Source organism: Stenella coeruleoalba, assembly GCF_951394435.1.
Source record: "Stenella coeruleoalba genome assembly, chromosome: 14".
Taxonomy (NCBI): Eukaryota; Metazoa; Chordata; class Mammalia; order Artiodactyla; family Delphinidae; genus Stenella; species Stenella coeruleoalba.
In genome coordinates this window covers 69,893,631-69,912,632 of record NC_137160.1, presented here as the reverse complement: position 1 = coordinate 69,912,632, position 19,002 = coordinate 69,893,631, and the positions used below count along the sequence as shown (strand labels likewise).

The 19,002-nt window shown below is 43.9% G+C and overlaps 1 protein-coding gene across 1 annotated transcript in view; it reads left to right on the top strand.

Annotated features, from left to right (window-relative positions):
- Positions 1-673: 673 nt before the first annotated feature.
- The window catches only part of SRRD (SRR1 domain containing), a 21,058-nt gene continuing 2,729 nt past the window's right edge, over positions 674-19,002 (top strand). The window contains 5 exon segments of the mRNA XM_079942062.1: positions 674-691; positions 693-889; positions 16,518-16,558; positions 18,119-18,378; positions 18,465-18,563. Of these exon segments, the coding sequence (XP_079798188.1) occupies positions 677-691; positions 693-889; positions 16,518-16,558; positions 18,119-18,378; positions 18,465-18,563 (612 nt within the window). The 5' untranslated portion in view covers positions 674-676.

Below are 19,002 nucleotides of genomic sequence, written 5' to 3'. Positions count from 1 at the left end.
CATAGCCGGGTGCCTGTGGAGGCGGCATCTAAGCCCGTGGAACCAAGGACTGCAATCTGAAACCCCCATCCCTTGTTCCCATAGGACTGGGCCCTACACTGCCAAGGTCCACTCGCTTATCTCTGAAAGGTCCAGAAGCCGCCGCTAATGGTCCGTCGGGGACAGGGCAAGTGTTGGGATGTGGCCAGAGAAGGCTGTGGCCTGGGAAGTGGCAGTAACGATCGGGGGAGTCGAGACGTGGCCGGCAAAGGCCTGTGGGTGGTGGTGATGGTGTAGGAAGTGGCCTCAGTGTGTCAGCAGAGCAGGAAAAGGGGCGCTAATGAAAGCGATCGGTAACCGCCGGCAGCAGTGGGAAGTGTCTGGCCTCAGCTCCAGGGGGCTGGGACTGGTGGGCAAAGGTGCGGGGATCAATCGGGGCCGGGTCACAGCGCGGAGGGGCCGCCAAAAGGCGCTCTCGGCCGGGGTCCCGCCCTTTGGTGTCCCCGCGCCCCCGGGCGCCGCCCACCCGCCGGAGTAGCCAGGCAGCCCGGGGATACGGGATCAAGGCTCGGGACTCGGGACCCGGAGGTCCCAGCGACTCCCGCCCGATACCTACGCGCGCGGCGGAGAGGCCCCAGGGTCACGCGCCACCTGCGCTTACCGCCCCCTAAAGTTCCCGCAGAGCTGGCGCGCGCCGATGACGTCAGAGACCAATGGCGGCGGCGGCGGCGCTGGAAGCCTGGCAGGCGGTGTCTCGTCGGAGAAGGCGCTCGGCGGCTCTGCGTCCGCGGCGTAGGGAGGCGGCGGCGGCGGCGGCGGTGGCGGTGGCGGTGGCGGCGGCGGCCCGGGACCCGGGAGCCCAGCCCGAGGTGGACGGCGGAGACGTGCTTCGTCGCATCCAGGAAGCCAGGTGAGTACGGGCTAGGTCCTGGGTCCGAATCTTCACGTCCGTGGGAACCTCCCCAAGCCCCAGTCTCGCCATCTGTAAAGTGGGAATAACTGCAAACTCTTTAAGGGTTATGGTAGGATTTAACGGAGGTAAAGAGCTCATTACAGACTGGAGCATAGTAAGCGCTCAGTAAAGTTTGTCATTCCTCTTATTGCAGTTGTAGCTGCGTGACCTTGGGCAAGGTATGTAATCTTTGTGCCTCAGTTTTCTCATTTGTGAGATGGACGTGGAAATAGTACCTATATAGGCTTGTTTTGAGGATTCAGTGAATTAGTCAATGGTTTGCCATCCCCAACAGTGTCTGGCGTGTGGTACGCGCAGTACCAGTGTTTGGTATTAATATTATGTTAATGTTGGTTATTAGCGGTTTTGCTCACACCGTGGCCGCAACCTGCACACGTGATTGTCATCTTCACAATTATCATCACGCGTTAATTGAGGAGCTGCTCCGTGCCTGGCGCTGGCTTGAGCTCTCTACACACTTTGTCAGAATGAACATCTCAGCCATGCTAGGATCCTGGCAGGGCGCCCAGTCTCAGAGAAACATAGGTAATGTGTGGAACCAGGTTTCAAACCCATGTCTTCGGTAACTTCAAAACCTGTGCTTAAAAGCTCTCCGTTATTCTGGTTTATCCCACCCCTCCCGCCATCATCGCTCCGTGCCTTGCTGTGTACCTTACATAGTGTTGGGGAGGAAAAGTTTTTCCTCTACCCTTCTAGGTTCTTTTGGCTGGTCTAATAAGAAAATTGACACAAGACAGGTTAACAGGAGGGAAAACCAAATTTCATCAGGAATGTGCAGGAGTCCCATAATAACATGGCACCCAAGAAAGTGGCCAAATCAGGCACCTTTTCTATCTTTCAGACAAGGAAACAATTATTTGTTAGAAAACAGAGGGGCTTGGACTTAGGGTAGCAAGTTCATGAAGTAACAAAGTGTGTTTATAAAGCGTTCTTAGCCTTGACTCATCTATCTCTGGCGATAAAGATGCCTTCTATTCTCCTGGTATTTGAGGATCCTTTCATATGGGAGATTTATTTCCTGCCTTCAGGGGAACAAAGTAGGGTCAAAGAGTTCTTGCCGTGAATGTTTCTCAAGTAACTATAATTCCAGATAATCAATATGCCACAGTGGCATATTGGGGGGCAGCCTGCCCTGAACCCCATCAATAGCACTTAGAATAGTGCCTGACACCCAGGAAGCACTCAATAAATGTTACCTACTTTTGTTATTCAGCATTGTGCCTTTATTTTCAGTCCTTTAAGGGCTCAATCAATAACAGCTTTTGTGAGTGCTTCTTCGGATCAACAGCTGAAGGACCTTCACAACTGAGAGAAATGAGACTAATTTTGTGTGTTCCCCTCCCCCAGAATTAGGGCCTAGAGTCAGTGGTGACTGAGCCTGAAAAAAAAAGCATCAGTGACTTTTTCTAGGCTCTCAGGTGATGCCATTGAGAATGAGTGTGCCTCGGGGCTTGGAGATATCTTAAGAGGTGTCCTGACACTGTTATTCCTCTTCAGCTTCTTCAGTATCCCCTGGAACTCCCTGCCTCTCCCTGTAGCCCCAGGTGTGGTGCAGTCCCCATTGCTCTGAGTAGAGAAGAGCCCAGCACTTTACACGCTGTTCTCCTGTGCACACACTCACCAGTTTACAAAGCACTCCCTGTACGTTACAGCCCTCCTTTACCCTCTGGGCAGAACCTGAGGGCAGCCTCTTCAATTCTGTCTCCTCTCTGAGTCCCCTGAACACTGGTTTCTGGCTTGTCGGTTCAAATCCAACAAGTTCAGTTTTTTTTTCCTTCAATTTTTTTTTTTTTTTTTTTGTGATGAGAGCTTAAGATCTGCCTTAGCAACTTTCAAGTACACCATACAGTATTTTTAACTGAAGTCGCGGTGCTGTACATTACATCCCCATGACTGATTTATTTTATAACTAGAAGTTTGTACCTTTGGGACCCCCTTCACCTGTTTCACAGCGCCACCCCCCTCCCTCCCACTCTTAGCAACCGCCAGTCTATTCTTTGTATCTGTGAGCTTCATGTGTGTTTGTTATATTCCTCATATAAGTGGGATACAGTATTTGCCTTTCTCTGACTTATTTCACTTAGCATAATGCCCTCAAGGTCCATCCATGTTGTCACAAATGGCAAGATTTCATTGTTTTATGGATGAATAATATTTCACTACATATATATAAGTATAGTATGTGTGTGATATACATATATATATATATATATATATATATATATATATATATCACGGTTTCTTTATCCATTCATCCATGATGAACACAAAGGTTGTTTCCACATCTTGGCTATTATAAATAGTGCTGCAGTGAACATGGGGGTGCATGTATATTTTCAAGTCAGTGTTTTCATTTTCTTTGGATAAATACCCAGAAGTGGAATTGCTGGCTCAAATGGTAGTTCTGTTTTTAACTTTGTGAGGAACCTCGTACTGTTCTCCATAGTAGCTGCACCAATTGACATTTCCACCAGTGGGGCACCAGGGTTCCCCTTTCCTCCACATCCTCACCAACACTTACTATTTCTTGTCTTTTTGATATAGCCGTTCTAACAGGTATGAGGTGGTAACTCATGGTGGTTTTGATTTGCACTTCCCTACTGATTAATTATGTTGAGCATCTTTTCATGAACCTGTTGGCAATCTATATGTCTTCTTTAGAAAAATGTGTATTCAGATCTTCTGCCCATATTTTAATTGGATTGTTTGGGGTTTTTTTGGTATTGAGTTGTGTGAATTCTTTATGTTTTGGATATTAACCCCTTATCAGGTATATGATTTGCAAATATTTTCTCCCATTCAGTACGATACCTTTTCATTTTGTCAGTGATTACATTTGCTGTGCAGAAGCTTTTTAGTTTGATGTGGTTCCACTTGTTTATTCTTGCTTTTGTTGCTTTTACTTTTGGTGTCAGATTTTTAAAAATCATCGCCAAAAAAATAAAATTAAAATAAAAAATTAAAAATCATCGCCAATGCCTATGTCAAGGAGTTTACTGCCTGTGTTTTCTTCTAAGAGTTTTATGGTTTCAGGTCTTATATTTAAGTCTTAAATCCATTTTGAGTTAAGTTTTGTGTATGGTGTAAGATAGTGGTCTAATTTTACTTATTTTTTGTATGTGGCTGTTGATTTTTCCAAACGCTATTTATTAAAGAGACTGTCTTTTCCTTTGTATATTCTTGGCTCCTTTGTCATAAATTAATTGACCATAGATGCATGGGTTTTTATCTCTGCTCTCCATTCTGTTCCATTGATCTGTGTGTCTGTTTTTAAGCCAGAACCATACTGTTTTAATTAATATAGCTTTGTAATAGAGTTTGAAATTAGAGAATATGATGCCTCCAGCTTTGTTCTTCTTTCTCAGGATTACTTTGACTATTTGAGGTCTTTTGTGGTTCCATACAAATTTTAGGATTGTCCTATTTCATTAAAAATGCCATTGGAATTTTGATAGGGATTGCACTGAATCTGTAAATTGCTTTGGGTAGTATGGACATTTTAACAATATTAATTCCAATCCCTGAGCAGGGATAGCTTTCCATTTATTTGTGTCTTCTTCAGTTTCTTAATGTCTTGTAATTTTCAGTATACAGGTCTTTCACCTCCTTAGCTAAATGTATTCTTAGGTACTTTATTCTTTTTGATGCAGTTGTACATGAGATTGTTTTCTTTTTTTTCTGATAAATATTTTTTATTGAAGTATAGTTGATTTACAATGTTGTATTAGTTTCTGCTGTACAGCAAAGTGATTCAGTTATACATATATACACATTCTTTTTTTTAATATTCTTTTCCATTATGGTTTATCATAAGATATTGAATATAGTTCCCTGTGCTATACAGTAGGAACTTGGTGTTTATCCATTCTATATATAAAAGCTTACATCTGCTAACCCCAACCTCCCACTGCAGCCCTCTCCCAACCCTGGTCCCCTTGGCAACCACCAGTCTGTTCTCTATGTCCATAAGTCTGTTTCTGTTTTATAGGTAGGTTCATTTGTGTCATATTTTAGATTCCACATATAAGTGATATCATATGGTATTTGTCTTTCTCTTTCTGACTTGCTTCACTTAGTATGATAATCTCTAGTTGCATCCATGTTGCTGCAAATGGCATTATTTCATTCTTTTTTATGGCTGAGGAGTATTCCATTGTATATACGCACCACATCTTCTTTATCCATTCATCTGTCGATGGACATTTAGGTTGTTTCCAGGTCTTGGCTATTGTACATAGTGCTGCTATGAACATAGGGGTGCGTGTATCTTTTTGGTTTTGTTTTTTATAAATTTATGTATTTTATTTTTGGCTGTGTTGGGTCTTCGTTGCTGCACACGGGCTTTTCTCTGGTTGTGGAGAGCAGGGGCCACTCTTCATTGCAGTTCACGGGCTTCTCATTGTGGTGGCTTCTCTTGTTGCAGAGCACGGGCTCTAGGCATGCAGGCTTCAGTAGTTGTGGCGCGCAGGCTCAGTAGTTGTGGTGCATGGGCTTAGTTGCTCCATGGCACGTGGGATCTTCCCAGACCAGGGCTTGAACCCTTGTCCCCTGCATTGGCAGGCACACTCTTAACCACTGCGCCACTGGGGAAGCCCCCACATGTATCTTTTTGAATTAGAGTTTTGTCCGGATATATGCCCAGGAGTGGGATTGCTGGATCATATGGTAATTATATTTTAAGTTTTCTGAGGAACCTCCATACTGTTTTCCACAGTGGCTGCACCAACTTACTTACCACCAACACACCCACAGTGTAGGAGGGTTGCCTTTTCTCCACATCCTCTCCAGCATTTATTATTTGTAGACTTTTTAATGATGGCCATTCTGACCACTGTGAGGTGGTACCTCATTGTAGTTTTGATTTGCATTTCTTTAATAATTAGCAATGATGAGCATCTTTTCATGTGCCTGTTGGCCATCTGTATTTCTTCTTTGGAGAAATGTCTTTTTAGGTCTTCTGCCCATTTTTTGATTGGGTTGTTTGGTTTTTTGTTGTTGAGTTGTATGAGCTGCTTATATATTTTGGAAATTAAGACCTTGTTGGTTGCATCATTTGCAAATATTTTCTCCCATTCTGTAGGTTGTATTTTCATTTTGTTTATCGTCTCCTTTGCTGTGCAAAAGCTTATAAGTTTGATTAGGTCCCATTTGTTTATTTTTGCTTTTGTTTCTGTTGTCTTGGCAGACTGACCTAAGAAAACATTGGTACAATTTATGTCAGAGAATGTTTTGCCTGTGATATTTTCTAGGAGTTTTATGGTGTCATGTCTTATATTTAAGTCTTTAAGCCATTTTGAGTTTATTTTTGTTTATGGTGAGAGGGTGTGTTCTAACTACATTGATTTACATGTGGCTGTCCAACTTTCCCAACACCATTTGCTGAAGAGACTGCCTTTTCCAATTGTATATTGTTGCCTCCTTTGTCAAATATTAGTTGCCCGTAGGTATGTGGGTTTATTTCTGGGTTCCTTATTCTGGTCCATTGATCCGTAGGTCTGTTTTGATTACTGTAACTTTGCAGTATTGTCTGAACTCTGGGAAGGTTATGCCTTCTGCTTTGTTCTTTTTCTTCAGGATTGCTGTGGCAATTCTGGGTCTTTTATGGTTCCATATGAATTTCAGGATTATTTGCCCTAGTTCTGTGAAAAAATATCATGGGTAATTTGATAGGGATGCATTAAATCTATAGATTGCTTTGGGTAGTATGGCCATTTTAGCAGTATTCTTCCAATCCAAGAGCATGGGATATCTTTCCATTTCTTTGAGTCATCTTCAGTTTCCTTTATTAATGTTTTATTGTTCTTAGCGTATAAGTCTTTTACCTCCTTGGTCAGGTTTATTCCTAAGTATTTTATTTTTGGCGGTGCGATTTTAAAAGGTGTTTTTTTTTTTCATTCCCTTTCTGAATTTCATTGTTGGTGTAAAGAGATGCAGCCAATTTCTGTATGTTAATCACGTATCCTGCTACCTTGTTGAATTCATTTATCAGGTCTCGTAGTTTTTCTATGGAGTCTTTAGGGTTTTCTATATATAGTGTCATATCATCTGCATATAATGACAATTTTACCTCTTAGTTTCCAATTTGGATACCTTTTATTTCTTTTTCATGTCTGATTCCTGTGACCAGGACTTCCAATACTGTGTTAAATAGAAAAGGTGAGAGTGGGCATCCTTGTCTTCTTCCAGATTTTAGCTGGAAGGCTTTCAGCTTTTCACCATTTAATATTATATTGACTGGGGGTTTGTCATAACTAGCTTTTATTATATTGAGATGTGTTCCCTCTATACATACCCACTTTAGTAAGAGTTTTTTTCATGAATGGATATTGAATTTTGTCAAATGCTTTTTCTGTGTTTATTGAGATGATCATGTGGTTTTTATCTTTTCTTTTTGTTTATGTGGTGTATCACATTGATTGATTTGCATATGTTGAACCATCCTCGTGAACTTGGGATGAACCTCACTTGGTTGTGGTGTATGATCTTTTTTTAATTAACTAATTTTATTTATTTGTTTATTTATTTATTTATTGGCTGTGTTGGGTCTTTGTTGCTGCGCGCAGGCTTTCTTTAGTTGCGGCGAGCAGGAGCTACTCTTCGTTGCAGTGCGTGGGCTTCTCATTGCGGAGGCTTCTCTTGTTGCAGAGCACGGGCTCTCGGCACGCGGGCTTCAGTAGTTGTGGCTCGTGGGCTCAGTAGTTGTGGCTTGAAGGCTCTAAAGCACAGGCTCAGTAGTTGTGGCACACGGGCTTAGTTGCTCTGCAGCATGTGGGATCTTCCCAGACCAGGGCTTGAACCCATGTCCCCTGCCTTGGCAGGCGATTCTTAACCACTGCGCCACCAGTGAAGCCCATCTTTTTTATGTGTTGTTGGATTCAGTTTGCTAATATTTTGTTGAGAATTTTTGCATCTATATTCATCAAAGATATTGGTCTGTCATTTTCTTTTTTTGGTGGTGTCTTTGTCTGGTTTTGGTATCAGAGTGATGGTGGCTTCATCAAATGTCTTTGGGAGTTTTCCCTCCTCTTCATTTTTTTTGGAAGAGTTTGAGAAGGATTGGTATAAGTTCTTCTTTGTATGTTTGGTAGAATTCACCTGTGAAGCCATGTGGTCCTGGATTTTGTTTGTAGGGAGTTTTAAAATCACAGATTCTATTTCACATCTAGTGATCAGTCTGTTCAAATTATCTATTCCTTCTTGATTCAGTTCTGGTGGGCTCTATGTTTCTGGAAACTTATCCATTTCTTTAGGTTGTCGAATTTGTCGGCATATAATTGTTCATAGTATTCCCTTATGGCTTTTTGTATTTCTGCCGTATCAGTTGTTATGTCTTGTTTTTCATTTCTTATTTTGTTGATTTGTGTTCTCTCTCTTTTCTTCTTGTTGAGCCTGGCCAGAGGTTTGTCAGTCTTGTTTTTCCTTTCAAAGAACCAGTTCTTGGTTTTACTGAGTTTTTCTAATCTCTATTTTATTTATTTCCTCTCTGATCTTTATTATTTCCTTCCTTCTGCTGATTTTAGGTTTTGTTTGTCCTTTTTATAATTCTTTTAGGTTGTAGGTTAGGTTGTTTATTTGAGATTTTTCTTGTTTTTTGAGGAAGGCCTGTATCTCTATGAACTTCCCTCTAAGAACTGCTTTTGCTGCATCACATAGATTTTGTATGGTTGTATTTTCATTTTCATTTGTCTCAAGGTATTTTTAAATTTCTTCTTTGATTTCATCATTGACCTCTTGGTTTTTTAGTAGTACGTTGTTTCGTCTCCATGTAATCATTTTATTCTCATTTCTTTTTCTGTGGTTAATTTCCAGTTTCATGCTTTTGTGATCAGAAAAGATGCTTGACATAATTTCTGCACCGTTAAATTTGTTGAGGCTTGTTTTGTGCCCTAGTATGTGGTGAATCCTAGAGAATGTTCCATGTGCAATTGAAAAGAATGTGTATTCTGGGGTTTTTTTGGATGTAATGTCCTAAAAATATCTATTAAGTCTAACATTTTCTATGTTTAGGATCTCTGTTGCCTTGATTTTCTGTGTAGAAGATCTGTCCATTGATGTGAGTGAGGTGTTAAAGTCTCCTACTATTATTGTATTACTGTCAGTTTCTCCCTTTATGTCTGTTAGTATTTGTTTTATGTATTTGGGTGCACCTATGTTAGGTGCATATATGTTGATGACTTTAAAATCCTTTTCTTGTATTGATCCTTTTATCATTATATAGTGTCCTTCTTTATCTTTCTTTATGGCCTTTGATTTAAAGTCTGTTTTGTCTGATATGAGTATTGCAACCTCTGCTTTTCAACCTGTGTGTGTCCTTTGCCCTGAAGTGGGTCTCTCTTGTAGGCAGCATATTATAGGCTCTTTTTTTAAAAAATCCAGTCTGCCACTCTGTCTTTTGATTGGAGCATTTAGTCCATTGACATTTAAGATAATTATTGATAGATATGTATTTATTGCCATTTTAAACCTTGTTTTCCCATTGATTTTATGTTTCTTCTTTGTCCTTTTCATTTTTCCTTTTATGGCTTGATGATTTTCTTTTGTATTATGTTTATGTTCTCTTCTTTTTGGTTTTTGTGAATCTATTGTATGTTTTTGATTTGTGGTTACCCTGTTTTTCATGTATGTTACCCCCTTCCTATATCCACTTGTCTTAGACTGGTACTCATATAGGCTCAAACACTTTCTAAGGAAAAAAAATCAGCATTTTCTTACTCTTCTTCCCCGCATTTTATGATTTTGATGTCCTCTATTACATCTTCACGTTCATCCTTTTGCTGTTCACTGTGGTTATCATCACTGTCACAGAAATTTTTTGATTTTTTTTTTTAATCTGTGTACTGGCTTATTTAAGTGATTTACTTTCCCATTGTGATTTTTTTCTTTCCTATATATTCTTACTTCTTTTCTATTTAGGGAAGACCTTTCAATATTTCCTTTAGGATAGGTTTAGTATTGCTGTATTCTTTTAGTTTTTGCTTGTCTGAGAAATTCTGTGTGTCTCCTTCTGTTCTAAATGATAATCTTGCTGGGTGGAGTATCCTAGGTTGCAGATTTTTCCCTTTCAGGACTTTGAATGTATCTTGCCACTTCCTTCTGGCCTGCAGCATTTATGTAGAGAAATTGACTGATAGCCTTATAGTAGGGTTCCCTTGTAATTAGCTCTTTGTTTTTCTCTTGCTGCCTTTAGAATCCTCTCTTTCTCTTTAACTTTTTTCCATTTTTATTATATGTCTTGGTGTAGGTCTGTCTGGGTTTATCTTGTTTGGGACCCTCTGTGCTTCCTGTACCTGGATATCTGTTTCCTTCTTTGTTTTTTTTACATTTATTTATTTAATTTATTTATTTTTGGCTGTGTTGGGTCTTCGTTGCTGCATGTGGGTGGGCTTTCTCTAGTTGTGGTGCACGGGCTTCTCATTGTCACGGCTTCTCTTGTTGCAGAGCACGGGCTCTAGGCACAGGCTTAGTAGTCATGGCACGTGGGCTCAGCAGCTGTGGCTTGCAGGCTCTAGAGCGCAGGCTCAGTAGTTGTGGTGCGTGGGCTTAGCTGCTCCACGGCATGTGGGATCTTCCTGGACCAGGGCTTGAACCTGTGTCCCCTGCATTGGCAGGCGGATTCTTACCCACTGCGCCACCAGGGAAGCCCTTGTTTCCTTCTTTAGGTTTGGGAAGTTTTCAGCCGTAATTTCTTTGAATTCATTTTCAATCCCCTTGTCTCTTTCTTCCCCTTCTGGAATCCCTGTTATGCATGCTGTATATTACCCTGTAGGTCTCTTATGTTGCTTTCATTTTTTTTTCATTTGGCTTTCTGTCTGTTGTGCTGATTGGGTGATTTCCATTATTCTGTCTTCAAGGTCACTTACTCGTTCTTCTGCATTATTCGTTCTGCTGTTCATTGCCTTTCGGTCAGCTTTCTTATCTGTAAATGAGTTTTCTCATTTTTCTTGGTTCCTCTTTATAGTTTTACAGTACTCTACATTTCTGTCAATAGCCTTTCTTAATTCCTTCAGTATTTTCATTATCTCATTTTTGAAATAGGTATCTGTTAGACTGAAGAGGTCTGTTTCATTTCTTTTGGGGGAATTCTCTTGGTCTTTTAACTGGGAGCTGTTCCTCTGCTTCTTCATTTTACGTACATTTCTCTTACTCTGGAAGTTTAGGAGAAGCAGTCGTCTGCTGTGGTCTCGGAGGGCTATTTGTATGTGGAGGCGTCCCTGTGTAGCTTGTGGGTGTTAATGTATTTGGTGCAAGCGTTGCTTTTAGTGTGGATGCTTGTCGCCTCTCTCTTCAGCGTGTGCTGGGCATTGTCCCCTTGATAGGGGTGTGCAGATGTGTGGTGGCTGATGCCCAGTCCTGGGGTTCTTGGTGGCAGTGTTGGCTTAGGCGCACCCCCCGAGCACACAGTGGGAGCGGAGGCGGCTCTCAACCGCTCCTGGCATCTGGGTGGGTGGCAGCGGCAGCTCACGGCTGCCCCTGGAACCCATGCAGTGTCCTGCCCTCTGCGAACGCGCACACAGGGAAAAAGGCTACAGTGGTGGGTCCCGCCCCTCCCCTGTCATACCCCCCAAACAGTGTCACCTGGCCTCTAAGGGGGTCTGGGCTTCCTCTGCATACACCCTCAGTTGTGGTCACACAGATTCCAGCCCCTCACGCCCCCGCCCCGAGCTTTTTTCCACACAGCCACGCCCAGCCCTCTCTCAGGGTCTGATTGAAGCCCAGGTTCCAGCACCCAGCCCTTGCCTGTGCCGGCGGATGCACATCTCAGGCTGGGGAGTGCAGGGCAACGGCACTGACCGTCTGTGAAGTCCTCTGTCTGCCACAAACCAGCTGCTGTGTTCTCCCCAAGGCTCTGAAGCTCTCTGTCTGTCCTGGCCAATCTCCCGACCGGTGAGGGGGCTTCCCAGGGTGTAGAAACCTTTCCTCATTCACAGCTCCTTCCCAGGGGCACAGGTTCTGTCCTGATTCCTTTCTCACTTTCTTTTTTTTTTTTTTTCCTTTTGTCCTACCTGGTTACATGGAGATTTTCTTGCTCTTTTAGCAGTCTGAGGTCTTCTGCCAGCGTTCAGTAGATATTCTGTGAGAATTATTCCTCACGTAGATGTATTTTTTTTGTGTGTGTACTGTGTTTGGTCTTCATTGCTGCGTGCGGGCTTTCTCTAGTTGGGGCGAGCGGGGGCTGCTCTTCGTTGCGGTGCGCGGGCTTCTCATTGCAGTGGCTTCTCTTGTTGTGGAGCACGGGCTCTAGGCACGCGGGCTTCAGTAGTTGCCAACCCACCTGATCTTAAAAGGGCACTGGCCTCCCTGTCTTCCCTGTTGGTCCTGGGAGTCCTTAACTTCCAGGAAAGCCGGTTGGTCTCCAGTCACCTTTAGGACCTGGTGGACCTATTGGACCTGGAATGCCTCGTGGACCACCACCTCTAGTGGGACCTCTCTCTCCTTTTTCACCTGAGGGTCCAGGAGGACCTTGAATTAAAGTGATATTTTTCAATGTCTGAGAATGTTCCCAATCTTTTAGCCTGAAATCATTAGTGCTATTATTCAGTAGTTTCACTTCTCCTTTTATTTCCTGTTCCAAATGCACTTTTTTCCCCCAGAGACATAATCTCTGCTATGCATTATACACATGCTCCTTTAGCTTACTCATCTCCTGCCACTGTTCTGATGATAGGTACAAGGACTGCAAACACAAGGAGATAAAGGGCAGTCAATGCAGCTTTGAAAGATTTAGTTTCTCTTGAAGGGCAAGGCCATTTTTAGGATTCAGAGGAAGCAAAGCTGCCATTGAGCAAGCATCGGACTTCACAAATTCTGAACAGCTATCAGTGTCCTCCTGTTGATTGGGAAAGCCATCCCACCGTGTCATACTTCTGAAGCAGAAGCCACTAGAGCCCTAAACTGGTGAGGACACTTAAATGATCATTTTGATGAATTCCTGGAAGCTGAGTGAGGACTAGTGTGAGAGTCTCTGAGAGCCTTCTGGGGGCTGCAGTCCTAGGGGCACCCCCAAACTTTCCTGGGCTTTACCTGCAGGAACCCAACCAGGGTCTTACAGTGAAGAGCCAAGAAAAATCACCCGGTGCCTCTGGCAGAGGGAGGGGAAAACTAACCATTTAAAATACATCCAGAGCATTCTTCATAACAAAGGCTTGCTCTCCAGTGAAAAAGCCATATGTATATAGCCTTTATTATGTTATGTTCCCTCTATACCTGCTCTGTTCAGAGTGTTTATCACAAATGGAGGTTGAATTTTTTCAAATGCTTTTTCTGCACCTATTGATAAGATCATGTGATTTTTATCCTTTATTTTGTTAATGTGATGTATTACGTTGACTGATATGCAGATGTTGAGCCAACCTTGCATCCCTGGAATATTAGATCCCACTTAATCATGGTGTATGATCCTTTTAATGTATTTTTGAATTCGATTTGCTAATTTTTTAAAAAGATTTATTAATTTATTTTTTGGCTGCATTGGGTCTTAGTTGCGGCACACAGGATCTTCGTTAAGGCACGCAAGACCTTTCGTTGTGGTGTGCAGGCCCTTCGTTGTGTGTGGGTTTTGTCTCTCTAGTTGTGGCTCGCGGGCTCCAAAGCACAGGGGCTCTGTAGTATGCAGCACGCGGGCTCTAGTTGAGGTGTGCCAGTTCAGTAGTTGTGGCGCACGGGCCCAGTTGCACCACGGCACGTGGGATCTTAGTTCCTTGACCAGGGAATGAGTCCCCTGCATTGTAAGGCGGATTCTCTATCACTGGACCACCAGGGAAGTCCCTGGTTTGCTAATATTTTTGATGAGCATTTTTGTATCTATGTTCGTCAGGGGTATTGGCCTGTAATTTCCTTTCCTTATGGCATCCTTGTCTGGTTTTGCTAGGGTTATGCTAGCCTTATAAAATGAGTTTGGAAGTGTTCCCTCCTCCTCTATTTTTGGAAGAGTTTGAGAAAGATCAGTATTAATTCTTCTTTGAATATTTGGTAGAATTCACCAGTGAAGCTATTTGGTCCTGGACTTTTGTTTGTTGGGAGTTTTTTTTTTTTTTTTAGCGGTACGCAGGTCTCTCTCACTGTTGTGGCCTCTCCCGTTGCAGAGCACAGGCTCCGGACGTGCAGGCTCAGCGACCATGGCTCACGGGCCCAGCCGCTCCGCGGCATGTGGGATCTTCCCGGACCGGGGCATGAACCCATGTCCCCTGCATCGGCCGGCAGACTCTTAACCACTGCGTCACCAGGGAAGCCCTGTTGGGAGTTTTTTGTTGTTGTTTCTTTTTTTGCGGTACGTGGGCCTCTCACTGCTGTGGCCTCTCCCGTTGCGGAGCACAGGCTCCGGACGTGCAGGGCCAGCGGCCACGGCCCACGGGCCCAGTCGCTCCACGGCATGTGGGATCCTCCCGGACCGGGGCACAAACCTGTGTCCCCTGCATCGGCAGGTGGACTCTCAACCACTGCGCCACCAGGGAAGCCCGGGAGTTTTTTGATTACTGATTCAACCTCCTTACTAGTAATCAGTCTGTTCAGGTTTTCTATTTTTTCATGATTCTGTCTTGGAAGGTTATATATTTCTAGGAATTTATCCATTTCTTCTGGGTCGTCCAGTTTGTTGGCATGTAATTGTTCCGAGTGGTCTTTATGATCTTTTATATTTCTATGGTATCAGTTGTTATATGTCTTCTCTTTCATTTCTATGGTATCAGTTGTTATGTCTCCTCTTTCACGATCTTCCTGGACCAGCCCTGTTTTTTTTTTTTCTTGTTGAGTCTAGCTAACGGTATGTCAATTTTTATCTTTTCAAAGAACCAGCTCTTGGGCTTCCCTGGTGGCGCAGTGGTTGAGGGTCCACCTGCTGATGCAGGGGACATGGGTTCGTGCCCCGGTCCGGGAAGATCCCACATGCTGTGGAGCGGCTGGGCCCGTGAGCCATGGCCACTGAGCCTGTGCTCCGCAACAGGAGAGGCCACAACAGTGAGAGGCCCACGTACTGCAAAAAAAAAAAAAAAACCAGCTCTTAGTTTTATTGATCTTCTCTATTGTCTTTTTAGTCTTTATTTCCTTCATTTCTGCTCTGATCTTTTTTTTAATATAAATTTATTTCATTTATTTATTTTTGGCTGAACTGGGTCTTTGTTGCTGCGCGCGGGCTTTCTCTAGTTGCACACAGCGGGGGCTACTCTTCGTTGTGGTGTGCAGGCTTCTCATTGCGGTGGCTTCTCTTGCTGCGAAGCACGGGCTCTATGCATGTGGGCTTCAGTAGTTGTGTCGCATGGGCTCAGTAGTTGTGGCACATGGGCTCAGTAGTTGTGGCACACAGGCTTAGTTGCTCCGTGGCACGTGGGATCTTCCCGGACCAGGGCTTGAACCCGTATCCCCTGCATTGGCAAGGGGATTCTTTTTTTTTTTATAAATGTATTTATTTATTCATTTAATTTTTGGCTGCATTAGGTCTTAGCTGCTGCACGCAGGCTTCCTCTAGTTGCAGTGAGGGGGGGCTACTCTTTGTTGCGGGGCACAGGCTTCTCATTGCAGTGGCTTCTCTTGTTGCAGAGCACAGGCTCTAGGTGCGCGGGCTTCAGTAGTTGTGGCTCGTGGGCTCTAGAGCGCAGGCTCAGTAGTTGTGGCACACGGGCTTAGTTGCTCCGTGGCATGTGGGATCTTCCCAGACCAGGGCTCGAACCCGTGTCCCCTGCATTGGCAGGCGGATTCTTAATCACTGCACCACCAGGGAAGTCCCAAGGCTTTTCTTGTTTCTTGAGGAAACCACTTATCACTATGAACATCCTTCTTAGAATAGCATTTGCTGCGTCCCATAAATTTTGGTATGTCTCTGTTTTAAAGTCTATCTTGTCTAATAGAAGTATAGCTCTCCCGCTTTCTTTTGGTTTATGTTTGCATGGAATATCTTTTCTTAGTCCTTCATTTTCAGTCTGTGTGTCCTTATGTCAGAAATGATTCTCTTGTAGGTATGGGTCCTGTGTTTTAGTCCATTTACCAACTCTATGTCTTTTGATTGGAGAATTCATTCATTTCATTTAAATTAATTATTGACTGTGTTTTGCTCTGGTTTGTGGAAAACAGTTGACTTTAAAGAAAGCCTAGACACTTGGTTTTGTCCCTTCTTTTACTTTCACCTTGGAATTATTTGTAATAACAAAGGCCATTTATTGGGTACCTGCTCTGTACGAGGCACTGTGTTGAGTGTTAACCCATTTCACTCCTACCGTAACCCTTTGTGATGGGTACGGTTCTTATCCCTATTTTAGAGATGAGGAAACTAAAGTTCAGAGAGGCTAAATCTCTGCATCTAACCACCAATTGTGGAGCTGCACCTGTGTGCCAAGACCCAGCCCAACATGTCCCCAGGGGTCGGGGGCCTCCTCCAGGAAGCCCTCTCTCCTGCCATCTCTGAGCCCCAGCAGCTCTGCTCTGGCCATATTCACCTGGTACCCTCCTTCAGTCTCACAGGTGGACTCTGTGTCTGAGGGTGCTCCACCATCCTCACATCCCAGCCAGGAGGAAGGTCCCTGTTAGGGCAGCCCTGAAAGGGATGAGAGATGACCACGCCATTTTTTCTCAACAGGGAGGACCTGCTTATCTCTGATTTCTGGAGTTCAGCACTAGGTGGGTACCATCTGGCTCAGGCTGGAGGCGGTCAGGGTGGGAGGAGGGCCTGGATGTGGGCAAAGCAAGGAATCCAGCTCTCATTGGATGATGTTTTGCTTCACAGAGTGGTGTGCATGCTGGGTTCTAATTCTGACTTCCCCCTTACAACTGTGTGTCTTTTGGCACTTAACTCTGGTCCTCAGTTTCTTTATCTGTGGAATGGACATGAAAATGTGCATATCCTGTAGTGTAATTTTGAATATTAAATGAGGCATTCAGTAAAGTGCTTACGACAGTGTGTGCCTGCTGCACAGGAGGCAGTAACTGTTAGTTGTCATTATCAGTGTTGTTGAAATTTATATTGATCCTGCTCTTCCCCTTGACTTTACATTGTAGACCCCACCCCCTGCTGTTATACTCTCTTCCTGAACATAATCTGTGGCAACATAAATATTAATACACAACGTGAATACACCATAGTTGTAATTTTTATTGAGGGACACTTAGTTTCCTTTTTTGTTTTTTTTTTTAAAATTTATTGTACATAATTTTTCTTTTTTTAAACAGTAATCAAAACTTAAAAATGTTTTTAATTAAAAGAATTTTTTTAGCCGCACCATGCAGCATGTGGGATCTCAGTTCCCCAACCAGGGATCAAACCCCTGCCCCCTGCGGTGGAAGTGCAGAGTCTTAACCACTGGACCACCAGGGAATTCCCAATATACATAAATTTTCAATGAGCACCCTTATGCATAAAGCTTTTACCAAATTTAGGGTAATCTTCTTAGTATATATTCCCAGAGGTGGAAGTGATCAACTTGATATCCACTGTCAAGTTGTTTTCCAAAAAAAGCTTTTACTGATTCTTTGACCAGCATGGATGAAAAGAGCCAGCTTTTCGTGCAACCTTTCCTAGCCTGGGTCTTATTTAAAGGTACCTTTGCTGATAAGTCAAAACTGGTATCTTATTATGGGAATATAGGGCTGTTTGCTTTTTGTTTTGTTCTACGTACAGATTTGTTCTGCTAAATTCAGTACCAGTATAAGAGGAGAGACAAGAGAACTCACCACTCTGTGAAAGGCTTTAGACAGAGTATTTTTCATTACTGTCTAGAAGCCCCAGCCTACCTTTTTTTCTTTTAGTTTTTTACACATTAAATATTCTTATTCCCAGTTATTTATAGTGTCATTTTGAGAGCTCTGCTCCTCTATTCTTTATTGTAAAAAAAAAAAGTAGGTATTTCAGACCATCACTTGCATTTACCTGGTTGCCTCTTATTAAATTAGAATGAGTTGACAGTGAGCGTTAGATGGAAACCGTGCCCGTGCATGAAACCTGATTTTTGCTTGAAACACTCTTTTCAGTTGTAGGCTGTGGGCAGCCAGGGAGCGGACAGCCATCAGTTCTGGGTGGGTGTGGCAGCATGTCCCGGGCACGTTTGGGAGCGAGGCCGGCAGCCCTTTTCTCTGAGGAGCTGAAGCCTTTTCAAGCCTGCTCTTCTCCTCCCTGGGTCCATGGAGGATTTGGTTCTCAGGGTCAGAGCGTGCCCTCTGACTGTACTGGGCCTGCTCTTTCAGAAACCATCAACAGGTGTCTTAGGAAATATCTGGAACAGCTGAAGGCCCCTGTGGGGCCTCTTTCAGAAGCCCTTGGAAACCTGCATCTCGACCCATCACCAGGTGAGTCAGATGTGGCCCCTGGCTCCGTCCCAGAAGAGACCCCAGTCACAGGATCCTGCCGTTTGAAGTGTGTGTGTTACGGCGTTGGGAACTTCGCCACCTGCATCATAGCTAGAAACCAGCTCGCATTTTTGCTTCTCTTTCTGGAGAAGTGCCAGGTAAATTTTGGTATCCTTCTTTACTGTCTCCTTCCTTGGTCTTGTGCACACAGATGTTGACTAAGCCACTCATTTGCCCTCTGCAGATCCCCAGAAGTCACTGCTGGGTGTATGACCCTCTGTTTAGCCAGCTGGAAATTGCGGTTCTTGGCACCCTTGGTGTGGTTGTTCTCAGTGAGAACGAGGTACGTGGTTTAAGAGAGGGGAGCAGGGAGGGCTGGGCAGCTGCTCACCAAGCGGACCCCGGGCCCTGTCCCGGGACGCCAGGCTCTGTGACTAGCAGTGCCTCCTCCCCAGGGCGTCCGTGTGTGGCTGGTCTGTTACCCCGTTTGGACCTATGTTGTGCCTGTCAGAAGAAAAAAATCACACAATGGCACAAACACCTTAGGTTTGCAAAATTCTCGTTAAGAACTGTGTCCCAATTTTATGCTTAGCTGGTATTTACTGTTGCTGCAGGAGAATAGAGGGCACAGTCTCCGCACCTCAAACGAGGTCCTTCCGGTTGGAACGTGCCCTGTCCTGGGGGAGGGAGGCCGTAGACCAGTCACACGCATAGCACCTGGCTGAGGGTTACGGCTAAGTCCTTGGCCTACCCTGCACCCCCTAAAAAGGCTGGGATTCAGA